The sequence below is a fragment of the Python bivittatus genome, unplaced genomic scaffold (genome assembly GCF_059951505.1).
Source record: "Python bivittatus isolate LINGU-HERP-01145 unplaced genomic scaffold, Pbiv_v1 ctg000080_np1212, whole genome shotgun sequence".
NCBI lineage: Eukaryota > Metazoa > Chordata > Lepidosauria > Squamata > Pythonidae > Python > Python bivittatus.
This window is the reverse complement of record NW_028277035.1, coordinates 19,905,523-19,924,638: the sequence shown is the minus strand read 5'-3', so window position 1 is coordinate 19,924,638 and position 19,116 is coordinate 19,905,523. Positions and strand designations below refer to the sequence as shown.

Here is a 19,116-nt window from a genome sequence, read left to right as displayed (position 1 = left end):
TGCATGGAGTCCTCCTTGCTCCTGAGCCGTTTAAGTGTTGTCAGGAGTTCCTAGGGGCTGAAGGAGGTGTGAGCTTTTTGATCAAGTTTCTTTGCCTTTCTATATTTGTATTAACTGCTTCCATCTGGTGAATTAGGATAGTGCTTTTATTCTCCAAGATCCCTTAAGAATCTGCCTGTTCTCTGTGCACCTCACATCCTTCCTACTTTTTATACCACTTACTGCTTCAAACATTGTTCATCTTTTAGTCCACAGATACTTAGACATGCAGAAATCTGAAGTGATAGATGCAAAACAACTGCATCTTGCAAAAGCCACTTTCAAGATGCCTTAAAATACTTTTTGAAAATTATTCCAAGTTTGCCTAATAAATGAAGGACACTCATGTGCATTCTGCTTGGTTTTTTTTTTTCCTTAGATGAGGTGCCAGTTAAATATCTGAGATCCCCATTCTGTGTAATAGTCCATCTTATTCTAGCGTGTCCAAACCCAAGCACTTCATTTTGCTGCTTGTATAGGCAAGTTTTGATATGAAATATTTATCATCCACATTATCTTCTTCTCCATGGTTGTTTTGAAATGCAGTATATCAGGTGTAACATTTTTACTATATAAATATTGTATCCCACTCACAATCTGTGATCCAGGGTGGCATAGAATAATAAAAAGAAAAAGAAAAGAAAATCAAGATCCAAGGCAGAAAAATAAAAATAAGTACTCTACAAAGCCAAAATAAGAAGGAAAAAAGAGGAGGAGGAGGAGGAGGAGGTGGAGGAGGAGGAGGAGGAGGAGACCCAAGATATAAGCAACATATAATCATAAAATCAGTTTTTCCACTGAGCACTTTCATAACTCTTTTTTAAGCAGCTTGTCTTAGAAGGGCAGAAGAAAATAGTGGTTTCTTAGGTGCACAATATATAGCAGCAGCACCATATATCTGCAAGCTAGGTAGAGTTGATTAGTACATGATTGGGAGGTCACCAGAAGATCCCAAAACTAGACTAGACTGGAAAATTGAAAAAAAAAAAACATCCCAGAAGGCAGTGACAAATTACTTTTGTACTTTTGTGAAGAAAACTACATGAACATGTTCATAAGGTCACCAAGAGTAAGCTTGACCTGACGGAGACTTTGTGTTAGGTGCATAACAAATGTAAGTGGCAGTTATGATAATAGGACATTTAGAATGTCTTGTTAGTATTCTACTAATATTCCTGGCTGGAAAATAGTAACATATATTTTATTACAGTGTTCTTAAAAGCAATGTTAATGTAAGCAAAACTAAGGAATCTCAGCTTAGAATATGCCCAAGGTAATTCCTAGTCTGGAACAGATTGGTAGTAACATGTCAACTCATGAGAACTTACTTGTTGCCATAATCAATTTTGGAAGTGACCTTTTGTTTTAGTTCTTTGAGCTCATCTTTGGGCAATGTCCCTGAGAGGAGCTGTGACCTCCACTCCATTAACTCGCACATCATTGCTTGTACCTGCCGGAAGTGTTCCTTTTTGTTTGCCTGAAAAAGAAAACAGGTTGAACTTCAGCTATTTAGAATTTCAAATGCCCTTTGTCACTGAGGTTAAGCAGCCACTGTATGGCAGCAGAATAAGTATATTTTCTGTAAGTGAAAGTAATCCTGTTTCCCAAATCTGCAACAACCCTGGGGGTCAAAATACAATAAATATAAAAACATAAACTTCAGTATATATTCAAAATGTTCAGTGCTTTATTGTGACTGCAGGTAAGGTGGACCAATGCAAAACAGAAGTAAGATGACAAGCATGATTGCATAATAGAAAAAGCTGGCATAAATCAAACTTCAGTACTCTAGTGAAAGGATTATAGTTTCTTAACATGACCTGGGAATCAAACTCTCTAGGAACTCTAGAATAACTTTCCTTTCACAATAATGACACTTTTTCCTGACTAAAAATTGTTTGCGTGCCTCCAGCACTACCTTGGAGAAAATGAAACAACCATTCAAAGTCGTGACAGCTTTCCAATCGTTCATTCCTTCTGATCTACCTGGCCCTTCTGCTCCCTTGGAGGACAGCTGAGTGTGCTAAAAAGCTGGTCCTATGCTTTTTAAATTAATCTACTGCTTCAGGAACTTTTTGTTGAAGTATAATCAATTGCCAATCCAGTTGCTTGTATTCAGGAAACAGAAGGGTTTGCCAAAATGTTTTGGACCCAACCTGATCTTTCAGGATGAGTTCAAGAGATATATTCTAGGTTTTTGCTTTGTGGCTTAACTGCAGTTTACTGTGGCCAAACATTAATTGAATCTCACTATTCTTATCAATATATTGAGAATGGAAGCTAAATAGCAAACATACTAGAATTTGTCTTCTTTTTTTTAAAATGATGCCTCCTTTATTTAAAATAAACTTTATACTTGTGTGATCCTTTGGTGCACAAAATTCATTAAATTGGACAAGTTATGCAATGCATTAAAAAGCAGGCCAACTGTTTAGAAATAATATAAGAGCAGTTTTTCTGCATAAGCAAAAGTCATAGGTTCTAAATCACCAGTGCTTTCACTTTTTCCTAGCAGTGCATTTGTGCATGGCGCATTAAAGTTCATTCAAAGGTTGAAATCACATAACACTCAAAAGTGGAGCTACACAACAGCCTTTTAATAATTGAAGCTAAATTCTGCAATGAAGGGATTTCTTCTTTACTAGCACTTTCAGAGCAGTTATATATTCATAAAATTAAATGCAAAATACATTGGCCTAGTGGATAACTAAGCCTACTGATGTGGCACTTAATACAGCTAAAGCTTCATCCTAGCCAGTCATAAAATTTTCTGCAAGAAAGGAAGAATTACTCACCACATACAGTTGTTTCCAGATGTTACCCCATTCCCATAGTGTGCTGGTAACCTCCTGTACCAATGGAATCTCAGCAGGTATTACATTTTCTGCATTTCTGAACCAAAGGATAAATACTGTATTATACTGTATATAACATTCTACATTCAATCAACCATCTGGACTGAGAGCCAGAAGTGGAACTGTCAGCTATGCATCCTGGATCCATAGCTAACACCTCATGGACAGGTACTTTGAGCTAGACAATGCTGAACTGACCCACAGAGAGGCTCCTCTGGTTACTAGACCATTCTACATTAGAAATCCCATACTTCCCATGGATATTTGCTTGTAAGTGCATTGCTGAGCGGGAACTAAAGGAGATGAAGAAATGAAATTACCTTCAGGTAATCAGAAAAGAGATAGAATTTGGAGAGATAGCCTGGTGAACTGTGTTACAGGCCTTGCTTAAATGGAAATACTGCAATTCTAGACTACTGTTTACCTAACCACATGATTTTCATATACCTTCTCATGCTTTTTGGACTTCCAAATAGGGTCAGAATAGATGCTCCCAAGTGTATGCCTATCAATTACTGGTCTGCAAATACAGGTTCCATTCACTTATGACTTAGCAAGTTGTATGAACCAAGCCATCATGCTAGGCAATAACATTACTTGTTTTCACTTTACATATTGAGTGAAGTTAGCTACATGGTATGTGGCTTGCTAACCACAGGTACATCTTCTATTTCATGATAAAAATCTGTTTCACTGAGGTTCATTTTTAAATGTATGTGGGGTTTTTAGCACAAGTAAGGCGTGAGATTTTATTTACATCTAAAGGTAGAATTCATATAAGAACTCTGTATTTGGGTCAGATAGAAGGTTCATGTAATACAGCACTACCCCAACTACTCTTCAGATGCCTCTGTGGTCTTTCAGAGACAACAACCTTCCCTGATAGCTTTAATCTGAACATACAGTTTGAAAAATAGACAGACTCTAATCTTGTTTCAGTTTTGCTACCTTGCTTTACAACAACTGAAAGACATCACATATTTATATACCAATCTAGTAGCTTTAAAAGAAAGTGTTACTTTATCACCCCTTTTTATAAGAACAAATTCCCTAAAGTATTACTGTCCATCATTGTCATGATCTGATTCCAAATTGTATATCAAATTGATTATAACCAGAATGGAACAAGAAGGGGCATTTGGTTTAGTTTGGTTGCAACATGTTCTTCCTTCTTGAGATGTATTTCTAATATACTATGTTCTTATTTTCCCAAAATAAGTTAAGATATCTAGCAAATATATGTGTCTGTAATACCTTTTCTTCTCAGCAGCAATTTCTTTGATGTGGATAAAAGATTTTGGAAATATTCCCTGTTGGAGTTGGGGGGGAAAAAACCGCAGCTGTTATATCTCCCAAAATATATCTTCCTTGAGCAGTTGAATGGCAAAAGCTATGCAAGTAGAGGTTTAGAAGCCAGTTCTGGTGAAGTTATGATACTGTAATAACTGAACTACAAGATACAGTTGTATTATTATTATAATATTCCACATTTTGCCAGGTTTACAGAAGAGCACTACCCACTAAGCACTGCCCGTACCATCTATCTTCTTTTGCCACTGATATTTGACCATGCCTGGTCAAATGTTGCAGCAGTCCCTCCCCCACAACTCATGCATTTTCTGACTTCTCCCATTGAAAAAATCAAGGATATGACAAGAGAGGTTTTTTTGTTTTGTTTTTTTGCCAGTTATGGTAAATAACACCATCTCTTTTTCTAAGTTTACTATACTAGGTATACTATATTAAGTTTTACTAAGTTTACCATAGTGTAATGGAACCTTACTAGGATTTGAAATAGGTTCATTCTTTTCAGCATTTAGTTGATATCTAACATTCAAGGATTGATCTTACAAAGGTTGTTGAAGTTATGAAGAGTAATATAGCTGAAGTTTTTTTGCCTTTCTTTATTCTTTCCTACTTCAGAAAGTAATTCTGAAATTAAGCATTAGATCAAATATCCATTTAGATGGTATTTCACAACAGCTAAGAGAGTCAAATGGAATATATACAATGTATATACAATTCTATATAAAAAGCATAAAGAGCTCCTAAATTAATATTAAGTATATAATCATGGTTTAAATTTAATTTAATTAATAAATTAAGTGTTGTTAATATTGAGAAACTGAAGCTTTCTGAAGGAAAGCTAAAAAATAAGTCAAATACATAAAAGAAATTGCTCATTTAAATATTGCCCACTCAAAACAGATTCAGACTGTAATCCTCTTCATGCCTACATGGGATTAAATCAGTGGGGTTTGTTTTAGAGTCTACATATAGCATTATTTTATAGATGATTCCTCTCCTTAATATTTACCTCTGTACAAAAGGGGAAAAAAAGTTACTACAGTAACACTTCAGTAATAACAACGATGACGACGATGATGATAGGATAAACTCACCTCAGTTTCTTTATGTCTGACAAGGTATCCCCTGTACCAATCTATAAGTCAAAGCAGAACCATGTCACTGTATTAGATTGTGTCCCCTCACATAGTTTCTGCTATATAACAGTTATCCCACAAACACTTCCATGGGACTAAGTCTCACTGAACACAGCATATTTCCACAATATAGCTGAGACAAAATCTGGCCTGTCCATTAAAGTGCTTGTTGATTCCTCCTTGCTATGGCTGCAAATTTATTTGTTGGTTTGTTTGTTCATTCATTCATTCATATGGCCGCTCATCTCACCAACTCAACCTTGGGTGGCTAATGAGAATTAATATACAATAGAAATACATCTATATTTTAAAAAAATGAAAACACCTTTCCCAACTGATCAACACAAAATGGCTCCCAAAGACACCATATACCAATAGCATAGGCTCAATTATTCCCCTGGCCCCCATGCCTGTAAAAAAAACCCATCCAGGTATTTAAGGTCTTCCAAAAGGTGAGCAGAATCAGGCCCAGCTGACCACAGGCAGTATGGTATTCCAGAGGGCAGGTGCAGCTACAGAAAAGGCACGCTTCCTAGGTCCCACTCAATGACAATCCCTAATAGATGGGACTGAAGAATGCCCCTTCTGCCCAACATAATGGGATGGGTAGGAACAATGGGAGTAAGGCTGTCCCTCAAATACTCTGGCTCCATGCCATGTAGAGCTTTATTACTTTCATATTAACTTGAATTGTACCCAGAAGCAAACAGGAAGCCAGTATAGCCTGCAGAGCAAAGGTGTAATATGGGTAAAGTGAAATGCACCCATAACTGCCTGTGCCACTGCATTCTGGACCAACCGAATCTTTTAACTTGTATATTTCCCTTAACATTGCTTTCCTAGAAAATTTGCAGGAAAGTGGGAAAGATTGCAATGATCTATAGTTACATCTGAAAACAGACCTGGCTTGTATGCACTACCCTGAATTTAAACGAGTAGTAATTCTCCAAGATTGGATGTCACATGGAAGCTTGGGTTTGTTGAAAACTAGAAATCAGTGTTTGATTTTACCTCTGGCATTCAATAGAATTCAAGAACCAGCACAAGTTGTTCATGTTTCTAGAAGCCATGTTCCCCAGTTATCTTTGAACTGGACTACCCATAAAGCCAATTCTGAACCAAATGTGGATTTCCTGCTACAAGAGTTTGTTTGTTTGTTTTTGCTTTTTTTCAAATATACTGACACTAAGTTACTACATAAATTGTCCTTGTTCCAGACCTATGGAAAATTCATGGTGAGTTACAATCCAAAAATAATCCAAATGTCTCATGGGACTGTCACCTCCAGAAATTCGTATACACCTGAACCTGATAGCTGGAAGTTCTGGGAGTTGCAATCCAGTACATCTGGAGGGTGTCCACTTGAACAAGACTGGTATGTGATTTCTTGACACATAAAATGATCAGAAGAGCGCCAAAGTTGCATGAAATCAAAAGCTATGTAATCCTACATCTTTTCCCCCTCCCCAACCCTCATGGTCAGCCAGATGCCTAGCAGAAGCCCAGATGGGAAACATGAAGACAATAACTCATTCTCTCTCTCCTCCACTAGTAATGAGAGGCTTGGTATTGCTGATCCTAGATGTCCTGATCCATCATAATCTTTCTCATTAGTTACGATAACCCTGGCTTCCATGACTCTTACCTTCCAAAGAGATTTAAGTTTGTGGCTGCTGCTGCATTTTATGAATGTCAATTCCATTGTTCACCTATGTGCTGCAAGAACCTTTATTTATAGCTGACTTGAATTCCCACTGTTCAGATGAAGGGAAGGAAAACCTTCTAACTACTTTTGAACTATGTAATTTTTAAAGCTTCTGACTTGGTTTCTTAAGTGCCTCGCCCTAAAATAATAATGTGTCACTTGATGTATATTGATAATAAGCTTCATGTATACCTGATGGAGATCCAAAATCATCTGACATTAGGGGCTGAGGGTAACAAGGTTATTTCTCTTCTAGTTTATGTTTTTGTTTTTTTCTCTGGTCAAAATAAAAGCTCCCATGTCTATTTGAATCTGCCACTCAAGAGGTGCCATAGCATCCTTTCCAAATGCTTGTTTGCCTCCTAGGCCTGTCAGATTGGACTATAATCTACCAGTAGGAGCAAAAAATGCTTTGACTTTCATCTCCTAGAGGGAAAAGCCTCCTGAGCTAAGAAGAGTTTCACTAACAGCAGCCCGGGCATAGGAGACTGGCTGAAGTTCTACTGTATAGCCATGTTATAGCACAGCTAGGTCATCTCTGTTGTCAGAAAGCACTAACACAGTTCCTTCAGATATCAGTTTTATGGATTGAGTCCATTTATGTCCATATGCCTACATGGAGGGTAAGCCAAGGACAGGCACTTACTTAGATCTCAAGGACTCTAAGCTACAGCACCCCAGTTGCTCCATGGCTGGGTTGTTACAATGAGGGGTGTTAATAATTGATATCTGAAAATGTTCAAATGTTAATAACAAACATTATATGCTAAGAAGTTGTTGTGTAGTTGGGAATAATTGCAGCCTTCAGCCCATTCAACCTGGTTCTCAGCATCCAGTTCTTTGTCTTTTCCTAATCTTGACCCTGAGATTCAGATGCACACTCATCACAATAGAGATGATATAATCAAAAGCAGGAACTAAACATATTTTTGTAATTGAGGCCTGTCAAGATTTTGGATAATATAGGAAAGGAATATTAAATTAGGACAGGTTGAAATAATTTCTGTAGCAGATGAGAAAATGGTATCTTTGCTTAAATGAAAGATCTGTGCTCTTCTCCAGCTTATATCACACACATACTACAAGGGATAGAGAGACAAAGAGGTATAGATATGGGTTCAGATACATATACAGTTAGAGATACAGATACAGATATGTTAATGGTGCCTGTGGACAGTAATTTTGGACTTACTAAGATACTCAATCATTTGTAAGAATTTAACTTTCTAATGATCTAGATCGATGTTGTAGTTCAAGAGAGACCTCTTCTGGCAAGAAATATATAAGGCACTTTCTTCATTTTTTCTATCTATCTATCTATCTATCTATCTATCTATCTATCTATCTATCTATCTATCTATCCATCCATCCATCCATCCATCCATCCATCCATCCATCCTGTGCTATTTTGATAATCTTCGAGTAGTGACACTGTTCCAGAACTTTTCTTTTGAGTTCCAGTTCTGAATCTGTAATTATCACATTGTAACATTACACTTATGTAATATGAAAGTTCAGAATGCTTGTGGTGGTTTTCACAAGACAGATTATTAGAATATATTTTATAAAAGCAAATAGATTAGGAGCACTCTGAAAAAAAGGTGCTTTATTTTAAAAACTCAAAAACGCTACTGGAGAAGTCATTGAGGAATCAAGATAAGACACTGGACTTTCTTGACTTTATGTTACCAGCTATTTAAATATGCATATATGAACCATCAGTATGTTTTGCTGGTTGGTTATATAAAAATATATATATATAATCAAAATAACAGGTATAATGTTTACGTATTGATACAGTTTTATACAATATGATGCGTTACAAAAGTTACAAAGCATGCTTTGTGGATACAAATATTGAGAATTCATTTCTATTTATAGTATTACTGTTACTTCTGTAATACATTCACAAACAAAAAAGGGAAAGCATGCAGAACATAGCTTCTGGAATTCTTTCAACCCCTTTACAATCATAGGCCATAGAAAGCATCAGCATCTTCTTCTGTGTATTAAAGTAACAGTGTATGATTGCTGCAAGGTATAAATGTGATAGATAAATAAATTAAAGAAATAAATATTGCACTTACATGTGTGTGTAGATAGATAAATATCTACTCGTGTTGCATATGTGTGGGTTTGTATGTTTATATGAACTAGGAAGCACAGAACAGACCAAGAAGAAAGCAGAGATAGAATGGAATTGCCCATCGCTTTTTCTATAGCGATGCATTATTGTTGTCGTTATTATTTATTATTATACAATTAGATTTATATCTCATCTTTATTTGTGCATTTCAAGGCAGTATATATAATGCTCCCAAACTCTTCTTTTTTTTCCTGGTTTCTCCCTCCCCCTACCACTTCAGATTTGGTCCCAGTATGTCATGTTTTCAGAGAGCAATTCTGCTGATGGATAGACAGAGTCCTGACCCTGTTTAGATAATTCCTTTCTAAAATACTGCTGGATTGGAAAGGACTTTTGATTTTTTTTTTTAATAAAATGTGGCTGGTATATATTAATGTGAAAGAAAAGTCACATCCTATAGATGTTAATGTAAGTCATATTCTTCCCCACCATGGATTTTGGGGAGAAGCAGAAATACACTGGACTAGTGTGCACCCCATTCAAAATCCTGTGAGAGTGGCATATACATTTGCAATTCCAAGCAATCTCCATTAAATAGTTACTCCTTATAAGAATTAGCTTTACTTGTACTCCACATTCAAATAGTCATATCACAATTTTGGCTTAAACAATAGTGAGACCATGTTAATTCACCTCAGATGTACAGTACTTAAAAGCAAGAAAGCCATGGTTTGAGGAAAAGAAGTCATAAGCACATTGTCCCAGGAAATCTGCACCAAACTCAAGGTAATGAAGCAAAGCCATAACAATATGAAAAGTACTGTACTAGATAGATAGATAGATAGATAGATAGATAGATAGATAGATAGATAGATAGATAGATAGATAGATTTCTTTTTACCTTCATAGTCTTCCAATATATGGACCACATCCCCAATCTGTAGTGATATCTGGGGCACTTGTGTAGCTTTGAAATTGTATATTGCTGTGAAAATACAGAATAAAATGTCATGAATTCAAACAAGTTTATATTTTAAATGGATTACTTTCAAATGGTAGTATTCCATTTAATACTATGAAAAAGAGCTTGAATAAGCCACAGGCTTGCTTGCACCCTCTCCTCTCTTCTCTGAATTAACTGTAAGAAAGAGCTTGCAAGAGCTCACTTCTGTTTCCAAACCCCTTAGTTGTTTTATCCAACTGAAAATGATGATTAGTGTTAACTAATCACTTTGGGGAGGAGTAGACAAACTGCATCTGGTATAAGCCACTTAGAATTCTCCAAGGTCTCGCCTTCAGATTGAGCAACCGCTCAATAACTTTTAAATGCACTTTTTCCCTAATGCTTGAATAGGACAATGAGTAATCCTTCAGCCATCTCTCAAAAGCAACAAAAAGTTTGGCACTGCATCCTTTGGAGATGTCATTGTTTCACTAGCCACATTCTCCACAGGACAAATCATCAACATCATCATCATCATCATCATCATCACCACCACCATCATCACCACCACCTTCTTCATCTCCTGAAAATAAAGGCAAAACCTGCCTGCACCTGGCTGAGGGAAACAAACCATGCCTTGAATTATGATGAATGATGGGTTGACTTCTTTGGATTTGGACATAACAAGTATTACCCTCAGCTTCACATGGAAGGAAAAAAAAAAAAACTTTTGCTGTCCTCACGATAGTGTCAAAGAACAGAGGAAAAAGAGAAACTGTGACACTGATATGAAACCCTAGTTTAGTATTACACCTGAAACAGGCCAATGCGGGATACAGAAGTCACTTTAAAGTCACCATTTTCAGTCAAATTAGGTCAACTCTATATGAAAAGGAACCAAAGCTGCATGAAAAGGTTTATTTGGTTGTCCTGCAGTTGGAAAGCTACCCCTGAAATGTAAAGAAGAAATACATGTGCTAAATGGCAAATACAAGTAAGGAGTCTCTGGGCTCAGAAAGGTATAATTAGAGAGCTATTTGGGGAATAAAATCTGCACTTCGATAAGGAAAAATGTGTCATCAGAAATCAGGCATCCACATTTCATGAACAAAAGTGTTTTCAGCTAGTACAAAACACTTTAACATGAGCCAAAAAGATGACATACTAAGTTTGGGGCATAACTGTACCACTTGTGAAACAAAACCTCCACAAGTTCTATTAAACCAGCCAAGGGCAAAAGCAAGACTTAGATTCATTCCCAAGTGAAAATTGGGCTTTCAGTCTGAAATAAGTGGACTTGTGCTGAACTCTCCAAAAGAGTCAAGTCACATATTTAATGGATTCAATGTGTTCCACATTCTCCTCTTTGCTACCTATTTCATTCAGATATGTGTCTTGGCATTCTTTCCAGTGCACTAGCCAATATGGAAAGAAAGCCATAGAAAGCAGTTTCAGGAGATAGTCAAGACAATTCATTGACAATAATCACCTTGTAACAACAGTTAGGGTCATCGTGTTAGTACATTTTGTTCTCAGATTTGGCTCTCTTTGTTGGTCAGCTTCCCAGACAGAGTATTGAACAAAACTTATTTACAGCCATGTTGCATCAAGCTGTTTCCTACAGCATGATGGGAATCATTTTCACTGTTCTTACATTAAAATAGTAACTGTTCAATGATTAGGATGTTTTTGATTAGACTTTTATTTCACAGTTGCCTTGCCTTATTCACAGTATTACATCTCTGGGTCCAGACAGCATCATCTTTCATTTTTAAGCTTCCTGTGTCTTTTTTTTTTTTAACTTTATTTTTTTTCAAGAAAATTATCTGTTAGAGAGGAAAAGACTGACTATCTGCTTATTAGTCTTTAAACAGTAGCATTAATCAAATTGAATGAATACAGTACATTGAATGAATAAATAAAAGCCTTCATATGCTAGGACCTAATCAATTTCAAGGTCAACAACACCCTAAAAGCCTTGAAGGTATTTTGGGGACTGTTTGTATTATATTTCTATTATATCATATTATTGCAAGGGGAAGGTGATTGTATTTTATTTATTTTAAATGAAACTTCAAGGGCCAAAAGGATGTGTTTGACATCATGACAGGGTAGGGACAAAACTTTTAAAAGAACTTTTGGGGGCAAATTAAGATGGAAAATCACACCACTGAAAATCAGCAGCTCAGTGGATCATAGAATCAAGCAGCGTAACTGCACAGGGCCCATCTCTAGTGTATAGTTTCTATTGCTTTTACTAGAGCTATGGAACATCCCCCCCCCCCCTCCCAAAGTCAAGTTAGCTCCATCCCTGTTGAAGTCCCTCAAGATCTGGTTATGTCACCAGGTTTGGGGATCTCAGGGAATCGGCAACATTTTAAGGTGGCTCCCCTATTGTGGTAGATGTAGTTGATATTCTTATTCTCTCCTTTTGTGGTTTGTATACTTTACTTTTTAATAGTATTTTAATTTTAATCATATTTTATAATGACTGTTTTTATAAAGACCGTTTTGATATTATTGTTTTATTTTATTGTTGTACATCTCCCAGAGTCACTTACGGTGAGATGGGCGGCTATATAAATTTGATAAATAAGTAAATAAAATTTTAAAATAAATAAATAAAATTTAAAAATAAATAAACATACTAGGGCCCTTCAAATTTTTGCAGTTTTTATACTTAAAAATCAAAGATTGGATGGTTGGAATCAGGTAACCAAAGCCCAGAGACTTTGTCCCTTTCTTGTAGACAAAATATGAAGTGGCATAGAACGGAAAGCCTTTTGTAATGATTTGAATAGTTCAATGTTAAATTCAATTGCAGCCATAAACACTTGATTTGTCAACTCATTTAAAGGAATAGGGAGAACATACTTAAATGATCGGATCACATTATAGCGTCAAAAAATATATCACAGACTTTCCCAGTTGGCTGGTTAATGTAGTTGCAAGGCACCAGGTGGAGAAAGCTGGCACACAGATAACTGCATAGTGCTCATTTATTGTATAGAATTCAGTCTTCCAACCAGTGTTGAAGACGGTCTCCTCCTTAACCTTACACTCATCTTTCTTTGTCTATTTCTTTTCCATTTTTGTTCTTAAAGAAAACAATTTCATGAAGTAGGTATGAGGAAGTAAGCATACCTTCTATCCTGTAATCACCAGGATGGGTTTTGTTTGTTTCAGGAAGAGAGCAGTGTAGAACTTCATATTCAAAATTTAGCAATTTTGCCTTAATAGAATAACACTTCTTTGCTTGCTGATGGCACCTTAGCAAAGTGCCTTACCATGATGACATCCAAACAACTGACAAAGGAAGTGGTTTTGCTGCCTTGATGTGTTTTGAGTAAGTGGAAACTGACAGTTGAAGTCCTTCCAAGTCATTTGATACTACTGTGAATCTGATTTTTAAAAATGATAAAGGACAGAGAAGAAAGAGATTCATGCTGTTTGAAACCTACACTGTGAATTGCTATGTATGAATACAGAAAGCCAAATGAAAAAAGATGATCTTTAAAATCTATCAGTTAATGTTCTTCTTATCTGCTTATGTAAATCCAACTCTTCTTCTAACAAATGGAACAGAGGTTTTTTAAACCAATAAGCTTTACGCATTAACCTAAGATGATACAGCACTCATCATGGGCATTACTATTAAATGAGTGAAACAGAGCACAGACTCCAGAGCACAGAATGTGTCCTTCCTTGATTTACTTTGGAAGAAGAGACAAGTGTGGGCACTATAGTTCATTTTCAGACATAAAGGTTATGCATAAATGATGCTGGCCAAATATTAGTCACTCCAACATGTTTTAAGCACTGCACTTTGATTTGCAGAAAGAAATCCCTGCATCCCCAGTATCTGTAGTTTAGGATCCCCCCAGTAGTTTAGGATCCCCCCAAGTTAAGCTCATAGTTCTCTGTATAACTGCTGATGTTTTCTACTCCTGAGCTTATTTTATTATTTCTTGCTACAGTATGTAAAGACTGAGTATGCTAGTTTTCTAATTGATTTCCCTTACTTTACCATTCCAGAGTGAATACATATTCTCTGTTAATTCCTACTGATGGTCATTATCATTATTCCAGGCTCCCTTTATGAAATTCAAGACATTGGCTATAGATGACCTTACAACAAACCACAGTCCCATGCACAGGAATCAGATAGTAGACATTATGAAATGTTCCTGCTTATACAAATCTTTCCCATCTTGACAGCGGAACTTTACTGTGCTAGGTGCAGCCTATTTCTCAAAATAATTCCTTATTACAGGCATTTTTATATATGCTAAGGAGGAAGGAAACCTGCAGCATGGCACAGAGATGCGGAAGAACTGGGTCTTCTCCCAGGCATTGGGTTAGGATGGGGGTTGAGTTGGGAAGCTGTTTGGTCTGGCACCTTGGGAAAGGGTAGTTTTGCTTTTATTGATTGTTGTGAGGCACCTAGAATTAATATATGAGATAGGCGGCCATATAAGTATGTAAATAAATTACAAACATAGCAATGATGCCCAGCAGTACCTGTGAAAATCCAAGGTGCTGGCAATACATAAAGCGCAAATTGAATTCTAACCAATAACTGATGCTTGGAGTTGCTATTCCTATTGTCAATATCATTGTGTGCTGTGGTTTTTGTTCTTAGCTTGAATCAAATATATTGATCCCAGTTTCAATGTTGGCTTACTAGCAATTTATATCTGGCTATATCCATGGAAATAGGAGCTCTATGCAATTCTTTTTCTCAGCAAGGGGTTTTTGGAAATGGTGTAGGAGTAAATACTGGAAGGAGAAGGAGGGCAGCAAGGAAGAATTAACTGAATTCAACTACACTGGACATTTTGGATCTACACTATTGACTGAACTAAATAAAGTGTGTTGCATTCCATGCTGTGGAAGAAGGATTCAATTTAGCTAGACAGAATGGTTACCTGCCACACATTCCTATATGTCTTGAAACCTTGATTAATATTTATCCATTTGCTTACTCAAAAGCAGGGATTCAATTCACAAAAGGAGCATCATATATTAAGTGCTGTAGTCTCCTGAGTCACTCCTTTCAATATTCAGCCCTAGTTCATGCACTTAGTCAGGGATGTGCTAAAAAAGGTTGGTGAAGAAGCAACACAAATTTTCTTTGCTGAGCAGATGGCCTTCCTTACAAGCTGAACCCTCTCTTGTCTTCCCTGTTCAGATAATTGATGGCCTAGGAATGGGATGCAGGGACCACTAGACAAAGTCTTAATAAAAGCCATCAGTGTACTGAAGGAAGGAGGCTAGAAAGTTCTCATTGCCACCCTAGACTGCAGCAAAGGTCCCACAACTTCCGTTTGTGGTGCTTACTACTGATCTATCATTGCTTCATCATCAAGTTCTAAATGCCTGAGGTCAGAGATGCTGATAAGGATGACAGACTAAAGCTGTGTTCACACAACTCGCTTATCTTTCATTAAATGAACTGCTGCTGCTGCTGCTGCTGCTGCTTCTTCATCATCACCATTATCATCATTATCATCATCACCATCATCACTTTTTCCTGGTTTGCACAACCACGGGAGCCATAGCCTAACTACGTGGGGAAGGTTTGCACAATATTTTCAGCTAATATGTGATTGACTAGTTATTAAAATTACAGAGTCTTGGCCCTTTTTCAAATTGACCTTTGAAAACTGAGTTGATACAACCATAAATAATAATAATAACCATAATAATAACTACTACCCCTGCTACTATTACAGGTGAAGATGTTCAAGACAGCTAATTTTAAATTTACATGCTTTAAATGTCATTAGTTTTTCACTAGAGCTAAAAAGGACTGATTATTTTTCCAAGTACTGAATTTAACTGGATTATATAATTTAGGTTTTACAAAAGTCAAAGCAGTGATACACAATACAAAGTACCCCATTGTTTCCTTGAATAAAATATATTTTTCTTCATGCTTTAATATATATCTTAACAAATATTATGGTGTATAACATTTTGAAAGGTCCAGTCCACTATTATGGACACAAGTTTCTCAAGGCTCCTATGGTGACACTCTTCCCTTCCTGTTCTCTAGGAGCAAGGCATAAAGATCCAGACTACCCAGGATGAGGCTAGGTTTGAATGGCTCTAGGTTCTCCATGTTATCTCAGCCATGAGAATAAAGTGGAGCTGGGGAAGATCTTGTGTGGATTGAAAAACTCAGATAATGGGCCTGAGATGCTTCCCAGAATAAGAGACCCTTTACTCACAGACTGACACTTGCCCCTGTATTTGATGCACCTAACTTGAAAGAGAACTTGTTTCTGGTGTTGCAGGGTAGAATGTTAGAAAATATCATTGCTGGGCTCACAAAATAAACCCCACCCAACAATGGTTTTGAAATAACCTCTGCTACTGAGTCCATTTTCAAGTCTACCTTCTACTGATCTATCTGTGGGAAAGCCACCCTGGAACACTGAGCTATGGTCATGTCCCGTCTGAATGAAGTGATTCTCCATCTCTGATTTATGGAGATCTACCACAAAAATCAGCTCCCTGACTTTCAGCAACTCTCTAGAATTTCAACATGGCAGTGCTGGAGAATGAAACTCGGATCCTTTGCAGACACTGAGCTGGGTTTCAAAACAAAATGTTCAACATACAGCTGTGTTCTTTTCCTGCTTTCTCAGATGCAAATCCTCTTAACGCTGCTACCAGATTGGCATGGAATGTAATTACACCACCACTAGAAAATGCACAAACAATATCAGCCAATAAGGAGAATTTGTAGAAGGTAGACTAACTCTTCTAAATAACTGCCACTTAAGTAGAGTCAAATCTACTAGAAACAGTAGACTGCAGTTGTTTTTTTAAAGAAGTCTCTGTACCAATACACATAACTTGTTTCTAAAAAAAAAAGTTTATTATTTCCTGCCTATATGGTTAAGCTGAAACTTCAGAAAAAGTTAGCCAACTCTTCCATTTCATTTTGATAGCTTAAATTTGAAAGCTAATGTCAATTGAATGATTTCCACAAAAAGGTCTTTGGGAGGCTCAAAGAACAGCTCAAACTGAAGAGTGTTTGGAAACAACCTTATTTCTAAATATGCATATTTGAACTTTATCAATCACCACAAAACACTTCTCCCAGTCTTTCTGAAGCCTTCTGGACTACAATCCCAGAAGTCTCAGCTACCAATGGCCATTCTGAAAGGAAATTCTGAGAATTTTAATTCAATGCATCTGGAAGGTGCCCAGTTAGGAAAACCTGCTCGCTTCTGTTTTTAAAGAAGTGTTTTTCAGCCATTTTGGCATTTTTACCTACCCTCTGGAGAAAGACATGCTTAGAGAAGAGGCTGCAGGATACATACCCACTCCAGTCGTCTTTTCACTTTTCTGCCAACGAGTCATTCCTAATGAGTCCAGCTGGAAGCTGTGATTCAGAATGGCTAGCTGGAATGGAGCGTTCCCAGATTAAAACAAATGAATCACAAGGCAACTTTGGCTGCTGCAATGGCAGGTTCGGGCTGTGTCCTTCTCACTGTTCCTCTTCTTCCTTCCTCTTTTTGTCTGCGCACTCTCCTCAAAGGTTCTTACACTAAATGAAAGTGATACTTAGATGTGCATGCCTTGCTTGAGAAAAGAATGACGGGGGCACCAGAAAAGTCTGTCCAAGTCATGTTCCAGACTAAGCCAATCATGCAGCTTTATAGCCAGTACAAAGCCTATCAGAGATACATTCTACAATTAATCATTTGTGGGCATCACAATAATTCTATCTGGAAATGGCAACTCTGTCAGATCATGCTATGACAGTCAACTTCTGCTTTAAATAACTTACATGAGTATCTAATAATCTAGAGACTGTGATGTAAGCCAGCAGCTCACACAAGAAGATGCTTCCTCTGCCATGGAAACTATACAGCTTCACCTAAATCTTCCAAACACTGCTCCATTATATAGACAACTTTCAAATGCTATGGAAGAATTATGCATGGATTGCTTTAAGTGGTTGCAATAGTGACTTAGCTTTCTACCAGCATACCTTAACTGATATAATCAATAGGTATCATGGATTACTGCACAAATTCAGCCCACCATCTATATCTTCCCTCAGAAACAGAGCTGATGTTATAATTAAAGAGAGCAACGAAGGAGAAGCTGTGTTGCCACAATCAGATTGGACTTCATATAACTCAGGACTGTCGTGAAATTAACATTCCTTTTGATAGATAGCAGAGTCTTGCCACATGCTAAGCCATGGCTTTGGATAATGCATGTACTGACATTATAAGTTAAGATACTTAAATCCAGTTTGTACCCATGGTTTGTTTCAAGTAAATTCATTACCATGGTAAATGCATCATCTGAATCTGGCTTTAAGGGTTATTTTTCCATGCCCTTCAAAACAAAAAGGCTAAAGTGCAATTAGTTACTTTGTGGTTCATATTTTGTGAACCCAACCAGAATAGTTAAGATGATAGTTCAAAGTGTTGTGCAAATGAAGGCAACTGAGTAAACCATGGTTAAGGGAACCATGGGTGTCTTGTGAAATACGGCTAACATCTCTTTAAATCTGTTTATCTTACAATACAGAGCATAGATTCCTTGTTTACTTGGGTTTCCAAAACAGCACACTGGCATTTCCTCAAAATCTAACTTAAGATATTAACATGTCACATGAATATTAGAAACATTAACAGTGTCGGAGCACTGCTTTTAGAAAACTTGTGATATCTTCCATTTAATTGACCAGAATATCAGATACTCTCTATTTCCTAATTGGTCAACAATCATATATCAAGTCAACACCTCTTTTACTTCATATGATTCTTTGGCAAGGCAATACTAGTCATTTCTATCCTACTTCTCACATTCAGTTGGTGATTGCTAACATTAACGGACTTTTCCTTTTCCATACACTTTCCTTTTTTGGATTATTGTCCCTTGGCTGCCAATCACCATTAGCCAGAATAAACAGCATTAAACATAGCATAATCCCCTGTATGATTTGTTTCTTACCTTTCCATTATTTCAAGAAACTAGAGTCCAATAGAGTAAGCTTGATGTCAAGGCTTATT

The 19,116-nt window shown here is 36.9% G+C and overlaps 1 protein-coding gene across 1 annotated transcript in view; it reads right to left on the bottom strand.

The window, feature by feature from the left end:
• Positions 1 to 17,604, bottom strand: part of DOCK2 (dedicator of cytokinesis 2) — a 292,346-nt gene extending 274,742 nt beyond the window's left edge. Inside the window, exons 1-6 of the mRNA XM_088133619.1 lie at positions 17,407 to 17,604; positions 10,031 to 10,114; positions 5,297 to 5,337; positions 4,149 to 4,204; positions 2,835 to 2,931; positions 1,368 to 1,516 (exon numbers count right to left, since the gene is read on the bottom strand). Coding sequence (XP_087989745.1) covers positions 1,368 to 1,516; positions 2,835 to 2,931; positions 4,149 to 4,204; positions 5,297 to 5,337; positions 10,031 to 10,114; positions 17,407 to 17,446 — 467 coding nt within the window. The 5' untranslated portion in view covers positions 17,447 to 17,604. The remainder of the gene's footprint in view (positions 1 to 1,367; positions 1,517 to 2,834; positions 2,932 to 4,148; positions 4,205 to 5,296; positions 5,338 to 10,030; positions 10,115 to 17,406) is intronic.
• Positions 17,605 to 19,116: the final 1,512 nt, after the last annotated feature.